A 15110-nucleotide genomic window follows, 5' to 3' on the forward strand; every position below is an offset into this window, starting at 1 on the left:
ATAAGTTAAAAGATGCTTAATATAGCTTAAATTTCAGAATGGTAATTCCATATTCATAGTCAACAGGCATGACGCAAGTTAAGTTTGTAGATTAAGTTTATATATATATATATATATATATAATATATATATATATATATATATATATATATATATATATATATATATATATATATATATATATATATATATATATACAGCATTTCTGTATATAAGTGTATGTATAGAAGCTTCTGATCCCTTTTTACAGATATGTATATGTAATTGTAATAGCCACAATGCCCTCTTAATTTATCGAATTCTTCACACTTTTTGGGGCCATGCTTGTCGTTGCCTCTAGGCGATGGATAGGGTCCCACTGAGATTCTGCCCCTCATGTCTCTTTTGTGCTCTGTCTTCCACATCTCCACTCAGTTCTAACCTTCCTTCTTATTACTGTATTCTCATCCAAGTGGGTCTGGGTGTTAAATTAGATCATACGTTTGAATAAGTGTGATCCTTTACAGCCATGTAATTAAACAGTATTTTAATTTGTCTAGTTTGTTGATGCTTATGACGTTGCTCCTTTACCAATAGAGGATGCTTCTGAGTACATTCAGTATCCCTTAACTTTAGTAAGTTAACAGACTTACGATGTATAGGTGAACAATTGTTCACCTTTGAATGAGGTTTCCTTGTACTAGTGCCAAGCCATTCCCGACGATTTCTTGTTGACTGAGCTTAGGGCAATGGCCAGTTGAATCTCCAAAGGCCCTCAGAGGATCCCTCTAGAACGGTGATTCTCAAACTGGGTGCCGTGGCACCCTGGGGTGCCACAGACAGTGCCTAGGGGTGCCGCAAGATTATCATGAATTTTGTTTCGGCTAGGTCATCTCAGTGAACATTTGTAAAAGTAAAAAAGTTTGCAGAAGTCTTCATATAATTATTATCAGTGAGTTTACTCTAATTATGTTTTTCTAATTCTTCTGATATGCTCTTTGTTTGTACTTCTGCATGTACGGTGCGCTGATTTTGGTTTAACTAAGGACAATAATCTTATTCATTAAATAGGAAGGGCTGCCACGGTAATGATTACATTAGTTACGGTGCCATCACTAAAAAAAGACTGAGAACCACTGCTCTAGAATAACGATCAGACAGAGTTCTCTGCAATTATTTTTGGGTTTATGATACAGTATAGTTTTGTCACAGACTTTGATCTCCAAAGTGCATTGATGGGCCAAATACCAACGCCTCAGAGACTGACTGATACAGTTAGCCTTAAATTTACTGTGTGGTGAATCAAAGTCCTATTATTGCAAACTGTGACCCCTAAAATTGACATTTATGTGACTTTTAACTCTGTAATTTGTTTTCTTGCAATGGTCCTGTTCCTGAAAAAATATAAAGAATAATTTTTCAGTTTCCTTGAAATGTAAGAATTGGGAGTACATTCTTCTCATCAATTTTCAGATTTCTGTCGAGACGCAGCATTTAAATTAACAACAGACTATAACAGCGGAGCTCTACCGTGTCAGTGTGACTTCTACGGATCTGCAAGCTTCGAGTGTGAGAGTTTTGGTGGCCAGTGCGCCTGCAAACCAAACGTGATTGGCAGGAGGTGCGACAGATGCAAAACAGGCTACTTCGGTTTCCCAGACTGTAAACCTTGTGACTGTCCATCTACAGCCCTTTGCGATCCCGTTACTGGTAACTGTCAATACCATTTTCTTTTGGAGTGTCACTTCCGTACATTAACTCATATTTTCTATGTAGCATGTGTTAGTCAATATAGTCAAATATATTTTCATTCGTATAGTCTTCTAAATTTTTAGGCGTTTGAAAATGTGTTTATAAATAACAAAAGCCTTAATATTAACATTGATAAATATGACTGCATTATGAAATATTGTATGATCAGTGTTATGCATTTGTTTGACTGATTTACCTACACTCGTTTAAAGTTCCACCGAAAAGTCTGTATGATATATAAAGTATTCTGGATAGAAAATGTTATTCTTGTGTCTGTCAGCATTTGAATAATTTTCTGCTCTGATTTCCTGAACCATTATTATAAAGACACTACACTTAAGAAAAATTCACTTGTTTACTGAACGTTATACAAACATGAAATGAAACACTTTCAAAGCCCCATATCTTATAAATAAAAAGCCTACTTCATTTGCAGGAGTTTATCACTTAACTTCTCTATATAAAGCTTTGCATAACAAAGAACGAAACATCTTTTACATTACAGATAATTCTAAATAGACACCTTAAGGTTGAATCATCAGAGAATTGACTGAAAATTAGGTAAAAATGTTAACACTGTTTGTTTTGGACATCACACACGTTCAACGTTCCCAGGTGAATGCATATGCCCACCACGCGTGGAAGGAGACCGCTGTGAGAGGTGCAGCCCCTACACCTACGGTTTTGACCCTATCATTGGATGTGAAGAGTGCCAGTGCTCTCCTCTCGGAGTGAAAGCTGGTAACCTCCAGTGTGACATGCTGACGGGGAAGTGTGACTGTAAGGATGCTGTTGTTGGTAGGAGGTGAGAATACTGAGATACTGTTTTAACATGATTTGGGCCTGCCAATTCAAACGCGGAAAACAAAAAGTGTTTAAGTAACTTCTGTAGCTTGTTTATCCCTGGGTCTACTGTATATATATATATATATATATATATATATATATATATATATATATATATATATATATATATATATATATATATATATATATATATATATATTTTTTTTTTTTTTTAAGCGAAGCAGTACACATGATATTGCTACAAATGAATGGAAAAAGCTGTCATTCTCATAAGTAGTTCAATTTAATATAGATGGTCTTAACTGTTAAAAAATTGTTAGAATCTGGGCAGGGTCATTTGAAAAGGGTCATAAGTAAGGATACAATGTTTGCAGAAAGGTTAGATTTTCATTAAACTTGCGAAAATGACCGCTGGTTTCAGATTAATCTGTAATGTGTTTTAAATGAGGTACATGGCTTTTTGGGGGGAATTAAGTGATACTATGAGGAAACCCTTTAATTTTTGTTGTGTATGCAGGTGCGAGCGATGTGCAGCCGGATACTGGTCATTCCCATTCTGCCAGCTTTGTGACTGTGACCTGAGAGGAACAGAGGCCGAAATCTGTAACCAGGTAAAGCCTAACCATTGTCATCCCCTCCTTCTGAATGTTTCTAGTGCGAAAAACTATGAGTATTCTGATCCTTTATCCAGTCGCTCGACTTTTTTTTTTTCTCATATGTTCAGTTTGGCGTCGTCAGTGATTTAACGTTTATTGCAGGACAACGCACGTTGCTACTGCAAAGGCAATGTACAAGGTTATTCATGTGAGAATTGCGTCTCTGGATCTTACAACCTTGAAGAGAGCAATCCGGATGGCTGCACCAAGTGCTTCTGCTTTGGCAAGACGGATTCTTGTTCTTCATCTGATATGTACTGGACGAAATTTAATGTAAGTAAATTTGGTATTTTTTACTTCCACTTCACAGTAGTTTTAAGTCGTAGTAACTAAAGTATGTGGTGCGAGGTGTTAGCCACATTTATCATTAAAAAAGTTTTGTGTGAGGATCAAAATTATAAAATTGTATATAAGTATATATATATATTATATATATATATATATATTACTGAAATAATTAGTGTATTTGAAGTGACATGATTTTGTTTGGATAGTTGGCTGGGTTTGTCTAGGGTTGGGAAATATAAATGAAATTATATATATTACATGTGAGGGGCTACCGTAGCCTGCTCTAGAGAGCGTTTCAGACTGGTTTAACTGATGTGTTTCTCAGTTTTCACATTTTGCACTTACTGTACTGTACCATAGCAGATTTTTGTTTATCCTCTTCAAGCTTTTATAACTTTACTAAAACAAGACTTCCTGTCTCCAGTTTTTGTGAATATAAATCTAAAACAAGACTTCCTGTCTCTAGATTATTGTGAATATAAACAAAGTTTGCACATAGAATCTTTTAAAATGTATTTCTTGAAGAATAAAAAGCCTCACAATTAAAAATCTAAACTGGGATAAAGCAGTGTACACTTCTTGCTAATAACGTTGTATCTCTCTGTACAGTAGATAATTTGTACGTTTACAATATATACTATTGTTCAAAATGTCTATGTTTACATTCAAGTTTTGGTTGTCATGGGCAAGATTTTTAAGATGCTTATTATCAGTTACTACAATATCTCACAAGATAAGTAAACATGACTACATTTTTTGGGTTTGGTTTTATAATTGACATGAACAAAATGTTAAATTAATTATGAGGATATTTATGATTGGCTCATGCCTAAGTAAATCTGTCATTACAACATCTTTTCAGTGCATTGTGAACGTGGATTTTTTAATACCTTGGGAAGAATATATATGTATGCATATATATATCATATATATGTATGTATGTATGTATGCAAGTGTGTATCTGTGCATGTGAGTTTGTACATATGCACACACATTATACATACACATATATACGTATATACGCATATGTATATAGACAGTAGATACAGACATACATACATACAAATATACAAGCATATTTATCTATACAGTATGTGTGTGTGTGTGTGTATCCGAAAGAAATGTACAGTAATGCGAATTTTGTCTCCACTTCCTCAAATGTACAGGTAGAGGACATGTCTGAATTTAGAGTGGTAGTTTTGGAGCAATATCTTCCATACAAAGGACTGCAATCATCACTGGACAGCTCCCTATTATTTTCAACAATGAGTCAGCTGCCAGAATTTTCTGTAGACTCTGTGGAGCAAGAATTGAGTGATCTTGACGTCGAGTTCCCCGAATCGTCTGCATATTTCAGTCTACCACTTGATTACTTAGGAAACAGGATTACATCTTACGGTGGCTATTTGACATACGCTCTTTACTACCAAGTGGAAACATCTGATGGTAAGTAAAATGGCTACTATCTTCTGTGTAACAACTCACGTTGCGATATTATTACCTAAAAGTATGTATGAACATTTTCCTGTGTAGAAGAGACTCAAATTTTACTTGTTTTTGGATGCCTGAAAGATTCAGGTAAGAAGTGCTGATCTATAATAGATAGAAGTACTTCCCTACGACTGCAAGGAATCCTGCCATTTTCCTCATAGTTCGTTCTTTGCTCGCTTTCATAAATCCAGAGATGAAGAGGCAACAATACTAGTCTGATTACCACTGATTAATTTTAAATAACCTCTTGGTGTGAGTGTCATTTCCTTGGAGAGAGCCACTCAAGAATTCTCTATCTCTTGTCTAGGTAATTGTTCCTTCTGGTGGTGGATGGTAAAAAATTTAGTATTTTATTTTAAAAAAAAGTCTGCATGTGTTACGGCAGAGATTTGTCTAAGATAAGGTTTCTGAGTAACAAAAGAATTTAGAAGATGTATTATTTGACCACGTAAAATAAGGTGTAATTCAGAGGGTTTTTATTAGATAATGATTAATTCTTTTTATAGGTATAGAACTGGAGAGTCCAGATATCATTTTACAAGGCAATAATATTATTGCCCAGTATTTCCTGGACGAACAACCAGAAAACAGAGAGCCCTTCAATGTCTCTATTCGCCTGACAGAACATAATTTCAGAACGCTATCAGGTAAGCTGTTTAGAATGTTTTTGAAATGGGCTTCCAATAATAATTAGTTACTAACTGGAAGTTAACAGACTCAGTATCCATAGCAAGCAAGTTTAATTGTCTGTGTGGAGATTCAAGTAGTTCATTCAGTTTACAAAATTATAACTGACAAATTGATAGGCTTATGAAAACATACAATGTGTTTATGTTTTATGAAGTATTTTATGTAAAGCTGTTTATTATTTAATTTAACCAGACCACCAAGTCATAATACCTAAATCTTAAAAGGGTGGAATATATATATAGCTGAAAATGTACTTAGAATTATATTTCAGGGGCCCCATTAAAAAGAGACCAATTTATGACTATGCTACTCAGCCTGGAGGGAATCTTCATACGAGCAAACTACTGGACCAATACCACATTCTCAAGGTACTGTACCAAAATCAGATGTAAATGTATGTAAGCCAATGGCGTCTGAAAATATGGTTTTCATGCGGCATGGATGTGTGAAACTATGCAGTGTTTGTTTATATTCTCTTCATACCAGTCCGTTTCAGATTTAACTTTTGTTTTGGTGTTTTCAATAATGCTAAGTTTTAAAAAATAGTTTTCATTATGATTGCTTCCAGTTTAGTTCCAGCTATTTTACTCATAAGTAAAGGCTGAATTATTTTGTTATCCAGCTATGATGTAGGCAAATAAATACATTTCTTTTAACGTTCCTGTAAAGTGAGTGTACCAAATAGCATTTAATATTAGTAATAAATCACTTGATGATTGTTTAAGTCTGTACGAAAATTTGCAAGAGAAAAGAGTCAGCGAGAGGAGTTTAAGTTAAGCTATCTGTACCCTTCAATTGTTATTCACAGAGCTCCGTGAATGATTTTATACAGAGTATTTAATACTAACATTTCATAATTTATGTACTGGGTTTTTCTACTAAACTGTGGAAGTATTTTGGATGTTTTAAAATATATTTAGCACCCCAGCTTTACCTTTTCGGGACATTGATATAGTAAATGAAGAAATTAACATTGAATATGTGGTAGTGTTCACTTTCATGTTAAACCTTGTTGTTTTCCAGATTGTCTGACGTATTCTTGGATGCGCCAACCATAAACTGGCCTGGGAGAGGTGCTCAGCCAGCATTATCTGTGGAGCTTTGTCAGTGCCCGGTTAATTATGAAGGTGTGTTGCTTTTTTCAATTTATATACTTGCGTCCTTCTGGCACGACCACAAATTAGCATGGACAGGTTCTGGACTTAAATTTAGCTTTCCAATTTATGTGGGAGATATGACTAGCTATATTTTTGCGGTTGTATGTCTTATTCTTTTTTTCATTTTTTATTTTTTTTACAAACTAAGACTGAAACTTATTAATGCAAGAATATTCGTAAATTTTGTCTCCATACTGTCAGTTGTTCAATTACCAAGGAAAGTATGGATTTTTTCTGAGTTGCTTTAGAAAAAAAAATACCAGTGCCGGAAGTCACTAATACAATTGTAGTTTTATAAAAGAGGAAGATTTCTAACCTCTGGTGATGTATCTGTAAAAACATAAATTTGACAGGCATACCTAAACCAGAGTCGTTATCAGCTTTTATCTCTCTTGATAGTAGGGTGGTGTAAGTCTCTCTTTAGTTGTTTCTAAACCTGACCATGGTTCGAATTCATAATTCCACTTGGGTGTAAGTTATTTCAAAGTATAGTGAATTAGATATTAAACAATATCTGTGAATAAAAAAGCCATGCTAACTCATATAAGTATAAGTAATTCATATACATACTACTGTATAATATGTATATATATATATATATATATATTATATATATATATATATATATATATATATATATATATATATATATATGAAAATAAGAAGGCCCATAAAACACTATTGAAGAAGATGACCCAAGAAACGCGACCGCCAGATCCATCGCCAACCATAGCTAATGGAAAAACCACTAAATTTGGTCAATCTCCTCCTTCTTAAGAAAAACCACCTCCTTAACATCGGAGGCCTAAGGCCATATGTTTTTGTATATATACCATTGTAACTTTCCACCTGTCCATATTCTTCAGGGGCACATGCCCGAAATATATGGTTTCAACGTTTAAATAGTGTTTTATGGGCTTCTTATTTTCATATTACACTGTAGTATTACAGGAAAAGACATTTATATATCTATATATATATATATAATATATATATATATATATATATATATGTATATGTATATGTATATTAGAAATCTACAACACAATTGGAAAAACAAACTGCTCACTTCAGTCTCGCTTCATATTTTTATTTCCATTTTATTTCCCATATGTATTTTATTCTTTAGTCTGTATTTCTTTAAAGGCTCCAAAAGACCCATCCAGTAGAGAAAACACCCCCGTAGGATCAAAGATATACACACTTAAAGAATAAAATATGTTAGAGAAATAAAATGGAAATAAAAATATGAAGTGAGACTCAAGTGAGCTTGATTAATAAAAATTACTTTGTAACTGGTTTTAATACGAAGTTCAACCACTGAACTACATTATTAAGAAGATCATTCCAAAATTAAGTCACAACTGGAACGAAATGTCTAGTAATCTGTTTAGTAACAAGTTTCACAAAAGAAAAGGCAAAACTGTTAGAATTAAGTTCACGTCCAGTGGTACGTGATGGATCATAACAGTCTTAGAAGATCTGAAGGATGGTTAGAATTGTGAAACAGCTAAAAGTCCATTACTATTACAGTATGGGGATAATATTTTTGTCCGCACGGATGTACTCCCTGTTCAAGTCTCCAGAACAGAATTTTAACCTTACAGGAACTTCTTGTGAGAGGTGTGCAGATGGATACTACCGTGCTCAGAGGGGCCCATACGGAGGTTATTGTGTACCCTGCCAGTGTAATGGTCATTCAAATACCTGCGACAAAGAAACAGGAAAATGTATCGTAAGTGATTTCATGCACTGCTCATTATTTGTTTTATTATTTAGCGAATTACGTCTATTAAATATTTATCCATGAGGAAAATTCAAACTTTGATGTCATTTTGCTTTGTTTTTTCATCACTTTTTGCGTTAAATCGAGTCCATATTTATAATTCTGATCAGCTTTATTTCTTTGGTACCAGTATAGAGACTATTCTATATGAATTAGAGATAGGACAGATCAAAGCCACCAGTAATTAATCATACATATGAATTAGATATACAGTATATCTGTATATATATATATATATATATATATATATATATATATATATATATATATATATATATATATATATATATATATATATATATATATATATATATATATATATATATATATATATATGACACTTTTCCCGTTCTTCCTTCAGAATTGTCGGCACAATACAGTTGGTGACTCTTGTGAATTCTGTGGTCCTGGTTACCATGGCAAAGCAACACAGGGGACTCCATATGACTGTCTGATTTGTGCGTGTCCTCTTCCATCCATTACAAACAAGTAAGTTTGTCTCATTTCATTTCTTTTTAGAGAAGGATTCTGAGATGAAAGCATCAGAATAGCGATTTTTAAAGCCTGAAGGATTTTTCTGTTGATTGTTACTAACATGTATTTTCTTTCTTCTAGCTTTGCTGAAAGCTGTGATGTCACTGAAGATGGCATCTCCATTCAGTGCAACTGTAGGCCAGGGTACATTGGGCGCCACTGTGAAAGGTGTGCTCCAGGGTTTTATGGTCGACCTGAGATATTGGGTACGTCATTTTTCTCAGAAGGTTTTGTGTTTTTCCTACTTGTCTAGTTTTCTCTCTAGTGTGCACTCGTGCACGACATAATCTGTCGCATGTGGTAAACGTATGATATTTTGTCATTGCTGAAAAGTTCCAGCCATTAGAAAACTTTTTGAACGATGTTGTGTATTTCGCTGTTGCAGGTGAAAGCTGCCAACCCTGTGAATGCAATGGCAACATAGACGTCAACGACCCTTACGCCTGTGACGACATCAGTGGCAGATGCTTAAGTTGCCTGAATAACACCTTTGGAAATTTGTGTGAGAGGTGTGCTCCTGGATTCTACGGTGATGCAATTGAGGAGAAGAACTGTGAAAGTAAGTTGGCCAGCCGAATTTTTTTTTAGTCTGTTTCCTTCCTCTTGAGACGCCTTTCTTGAAAAAATCCTTTGATCTGATTTCTTCTGGAGTGCCTTCCGATAGCTATACTCTGATGGCCTTTACGTCAGCTCCTCAGGTCATTTGCAAATCAAACTTTCTTATTGTAAAGGGTTTTAGCACTTCTTTTTACCGGATTCTGGTTATTTGACCATTAGAGTTTGCTAATTTATATTCTTGCCACGTGCAGGCTATGCTTCCTCCATTATGTATTTCATTCATAATTAATTATCTTGGTATCACTGTTCCCTCATCTTACGGTTGACACTTCTTTAATCAAAGAGTGAAATTATCATAAATTCTGTCCATCAGTCATCCAGGTCACTGCGCTTTGCCATCGTAAGCTTTTGCTAATTTCGCTATTATTCGGTCATAATTTATGCTTTTCACTAGCTTTCATTGCAATGATTTTGTGCAGGTCTTTTTTTTATATAAAAACATTCTTATACATTGGATTATAAATTTCTTAGCACTGGTAGGGGGATTCCCGTGGTCATGCCCAAACTTAGAAAGCATTGTATCCCGTTGAATTTAAACTCACAACCTTTTGCACATGGTGCATTTACTTTAACTAAGGCATGCTATCAAGTGTTTCAGATATAAATTCTATCGACTCGTCAACAGTTACTTTAACGAATATTGATACATCTTGGACTCATAAGCCTTGAATCATTATTGATCTGTTTGATATTTGATTCATATAAGAAGTCAATACTATTCTTTACATGAGAGTCTGAAGTGGTTTAACCAGTGATGTAAGAATATCAATAAGATATTTGATCAATTGCATAAACCAGAACCAAGGCAAGAAAGTTTGTTTTATGAGCCCTTACATATATGGTAAAATTGGCGAGGTCACACAAAACTTTTCATTCAGATTTTCATTTCTCTTTATTATTATTTTCACCTATTTGCTGAAATTACTATTCGGTATCTGTGGAATTTGATTATCCAAAACTATGTATTTTCATCCCCCAAAATGAGTGTTCATTTTATATACACATAATCGCTTTTATTAAAGATTACCAGCTAACCAAACTTGCCAGCTTACGTCATGAGTGTGATTCAGTAAAATTTCATTTCATGTGAGTCTATTTGGCCATTGGTTTGTCTTGTTTACTGGCGTAGGTAATTCTAGTGATTATATGTCCAAAGTAATAGATTCCTTCAGTAATTTTCACAATATTATCAGAAATGCAAAACAATAAGATATTTGACCCAAAACGCAAAGTCCAGTCTGGATGTTTATTAGACAAGTTGAGACAATTATGATTGGTGTTGGTCATAAGAGTTAATAACATGTAGTGGCGATCTTCCCGCCGAGCGTGACTTCGGGCGGTCTTATTAAAACACATGGTGCAGCTCATATATATAGTACTATATTTATCAACGAAATACTAACGCAGCACATTACTTTTTTTACCATCCCGTTTAATTATTATAAGAATATGTTGTTTTATTACAGGTAAATTAATCATTACCAGTAATAAAACAACATATTCTTATAATAATCAAACGGGATGGTAAAAAAAAAAAAAAGCAGTGTGCTGCCTTAGTACTTCGTCAGTAAGTATAGTACTATGAGCTGCACCATGTGTTTCAATATAACCGCCCGGAGTCACGCGCTCGGCGGGAAGATCGCCACTACATGTTATTGACTCTTATGACCAACGCCAATCATAATTGTGTCTCGACTTGTCTAATAAACATCTACACCAGTCGTGATTGTGTCTCAACTTGTCTAATAAACATCTAGACTGGACTTTGCGTTACGGGTCAAATATCTTATTGTCTTGCATTTCTGATAATATTGTGAAAATTACTGAAAGAATCTGTAGCTTTGGAAATATGATCTCTGGAATTATCTATGTCAGTAAACAAGAAAAACCAATGGCCAAATAAACACACGGACCGTAGTCATCTGTGAAATAAAACTTTGCTGAATCACATGCGTACAAATATTAAGCCACAAATTTCGTAATATCCAGTTCACTATACCTACGGAATAACTTATACTCAAGGGCAATAAAAAGTGGTAAGTGCTTCGTCACGAGTGCTATTCGAACTGTCACCTAGTTGGGAAACAAGGAAAATACAGTGACTGTCCACTGAGTCACTGTACTTTCGTTGTTTCCCAGCCAGACGGTTTTTCGAATCCCACTGGTGACGAAGCACTCACCATTGATAATTCCTCTTGGGTGTAAGCTATTCTCTGTAGTCTAGCTACGAAGAGTTGAGACTTTCCTACAATTATTGGCGTTGACACGTTTCCCATTTTGCCGGAGGAGCTATTTAATCCTAATCGAAATAGGTACAATCTCAGGATTAACTTCGAAGATAAGGTTGATAATGGGAATGGACATATTTGGACATGCTGTGATTTCTTTTTGAAGTAATATATGCATGGATATATATATATATATATATATATATATATATATATATATATATATATATATATATATATATATATATATATATATATATATATATATATACGTTTAATTAAATTTTGTATCGACCAATTTGAAAATAAAATGTACAGCAGGGGTCCAAGTGTAATATTTGATCTTTGTTTTGCTTTTGTATTGACGAATGGAGGGCGGTGATAGACAATCCCCTTTTTACTGTGATCCGCGGTCACTTCATTTAATCATCTGCACACGAGGAAAAGGTGAACTGGATGTGAAACAGAAACTTGTGGCTTAATATTTGCGAATATAAAAAACATGGTATTATCAGACACCGTAATTATATATATATATATATATATATATATATATATATATATATATATATATATATATATATGTGTGTGTGTGTGTGTGTGTATAAACTGCTGTTTCTCATGCATCACTATTATAAGTTTAAAACAAGACATGTTCACATAAACAATAGCTTCCAGGGTTACCTGGTGCCAAGCATTTTTAATGGCAAGCAAAAAATAGCTTCATTCTAAAGGCGTTTTCCCATCTTCTAACAACCCGCATATTTTTTTTGCATGTTCAGCCACTATTTTGTTCCCGGGAGCGTTGTTTAGCGAAAATTTCGGTAACAACGTTTAACGATATACGATTTGTTTTCCGTCTTGTAAACAAATGACGATAGCAAAGGTTAACAAAGCTGTTTCTTTCTAATTCTTTGGCCTTGGAACGATACGTGGAGAATTATCAAATGATTATTAACATAAAAAAGTAATTTTGACTTATTTGGAATGAAACTGATCTTAATAGATTATCAAAACAATAAAAACACCTGCCGTACCAATGGGCATAGGCCTAGTGTCAGCTTGCCGAAGCTTCTTTCCTTGTTTTTACCATTCTTGAAGACTGATTTTCCTAGGCATAATGATTCGATAAATTTTGCGATAGAGAAATTATTCTTATAATATTCTAAATTAAGCTGTACTTAGGGTAAGGTTTTATTTATACAGCATTTGCCAAACAATTAGTTTGAGGGCAAAGGCGTAGCCTAGGCTACCAAACTGCATTACCTTGATACTACCAATCTCTGAGACATATCGTAATGATGAAAACGTACATTAAACCATGATTTGTTACACGAATAAAGAATAAAACTATTTTTACAATGAATTGCACATTTCTACGTTTTCTATGTTTGTTCGTCGTCCTGAAATACTCTCACTAAGTGTGACGTTTCAGAATTTCGTTGAGAAACCTCCATTTGAGTAAATGCGATTTGTAAAACTACGCTAACACAGCTTTCACATGTCTGAAACTGAAAAACTGATGGCATAGGCAGTCTTCTACTGGCCTACCCACTGAAAAGAATTGTTAATACTGACAAAATACAGTAAATGTCCTTATGGACGGTAACATGTTAAAAAGATGATACTTGTTGCAACAACCAGTGACCACTAGTCCTATATAATACTACTAAGTATTTTTAATATATTTTTACTGTATATCATGTTGCTAATATAAGATTGATGATGTTCTGATTTGAAAATGAAAATCGCCACAGGGCTTATGTGCCACTATCATACAATGACACTAAAAGACATGTTAAGCAAAGAAAGAATATCTACTGCTAACAAGAGATTTACCCAACCAGGTCAAAATTATGGGTAAATAAAATTAAGTATACGTTGCTTACCTGTGAAATGTTATTTCATTTTCTCTTGAAGAATTCTTCTGCACATTTCTGAAATTATAAGCAGCACAACGAAACATTATAAGGATATGGAACGAAAAAAAAATCGGTGGACACACTATGCACGTACACACTTTCCGCGGTTCCCCGGTATTTAAAGATGGTCGCGAGCATTGTTGCCAGATCGTTTTCTTTATCTGAAAATTTTCTGTAAAAAATTTGTAGCAATCTGTAGATATGAAATGAAATCGTAGCAAAAATATCTACATGACCTCCAGTTTTATCGCAAACACTATGTTTCGTTCATTTGCGCATGATACGAGCAAATTAATATGCTAAGTTAGCATTTTCACCTTAAAACACCATATTCGAAAGTAGAATGATATTCAAAAGTACAAATATTTCTGCCAAATCATTTTAATTACGGTTAGGTAAAGCCTAGACCAGAAATATGTTAAGGACCATTGAGAAAAAGATGTAATCGGAAGTCTTCCTTATTAACATATTCGCAAATCATTCAGACACAAACTAAAATCAATAATAAACATGTCCCTGATAAATTACATTTATCTGTACGTCTCCTAGCAACTTTTGTAACTATATTAGCATTTCAAGATAATAAATAAATATTGATGCAGTCTCTCATACACTGCACTTATCCCTCTCCTTTGTAAGCCAATCGCCGAAGACATTTTCTAGGCTCCGGATCGATTTTCGCATTCCTAGACTGACAGCATCATGCTACACGATATTTCACTCAGTAATACAAGAATATTGCAAGTTTCCTTGTTCGTTCCGACCAAGAAGCTGTGAAAATTGTAACAGCAATGTATATTCTATTTTAATTCTTACAACAGCAAACATGAATAGTCAAACTGCCTGCTACGTCCTCTGAAATTTCAACCACTCCTAAATTGTTGACGTTTAGTTCTAGAATTAAGTACACAGGAGCCAATTAGTCTGAATGATCATCATTTTCAATTATTTTTAAGAATATTTTAACAGTTTCGCAGGTCAGTTTTAGGATGAGACTGCTGAAAATCTGTAGATTTTAGCCTATTTTAAAGGGAAAAGGGAAAGTCTGAAAATTTGAAACCAATATATAGATCTGCAATACTGGTCTCGAGGCTTTGCAGCTGCAGCAGCGCTGCCCTGGTGGCAGCAGACCAAACTGTTGTGTTTGCATAGTTATTATTGACCCCTCATGGTGTTGCTGGTCCAGGGAATTAAAGATTGAG

At 34.3% G+C, this 15110-nt stretch overlaps 1 protein-coding gene across 1 annotated transcript in view; it reads left to right on the forward strand.

The window, feature by feature from the left end:
* LanA (laminin subunit alpha) overlaps positions 1 to 15110 on the forward strand; it is an 84899-nt gene that overhangs the window by 29381 nt on the left and 40408 nt on the right. The window contains 12 exon segments of the mRNA XM_067087673.1: positions 1453 to 1689; positions 2347 to 2536; positions 3056 to 3149; positions 3297 to 3467; positions 4649 to 4928; positions 5480 to 5620; positions 5935 to 6031; positions 6687 to 6790; positions 8428 to 8555; positions 8968 to 9095; positions 9222 to 9346; positions 9526 to 9699. Coding sequence (XP_066943774.1) covers positions 1453 to 1689; positions 2347 to 2536; positions 3056 to 3149; positions 3297 to 3467; positions 4649 to 4928; positions 5480 to 5620; positions 5935 to 6031; positions 6687 to 6790; positions 8428 to 8555; positions 8968 to 9095; positions 9222 to 9346; positions 9526 to 9699 — 1869 coding nt within the window.

This window comes from Macrobrachium rosenbergii, chromosome 44 (assembly GCF_040412425.1).
Source record: "Macrobrachium rosenbergii isolate ZJJX-2024 chromosome 44, ASM4041242v1, whole genome shotgun sequence".
NCBI classification, from domain to species: Eukaryota; Metazoa; Arthropoda; class Malacostraca; order Decapoda; family Palaemonidae; genus Macrobrachium; species Macrobrachium rosenbergii.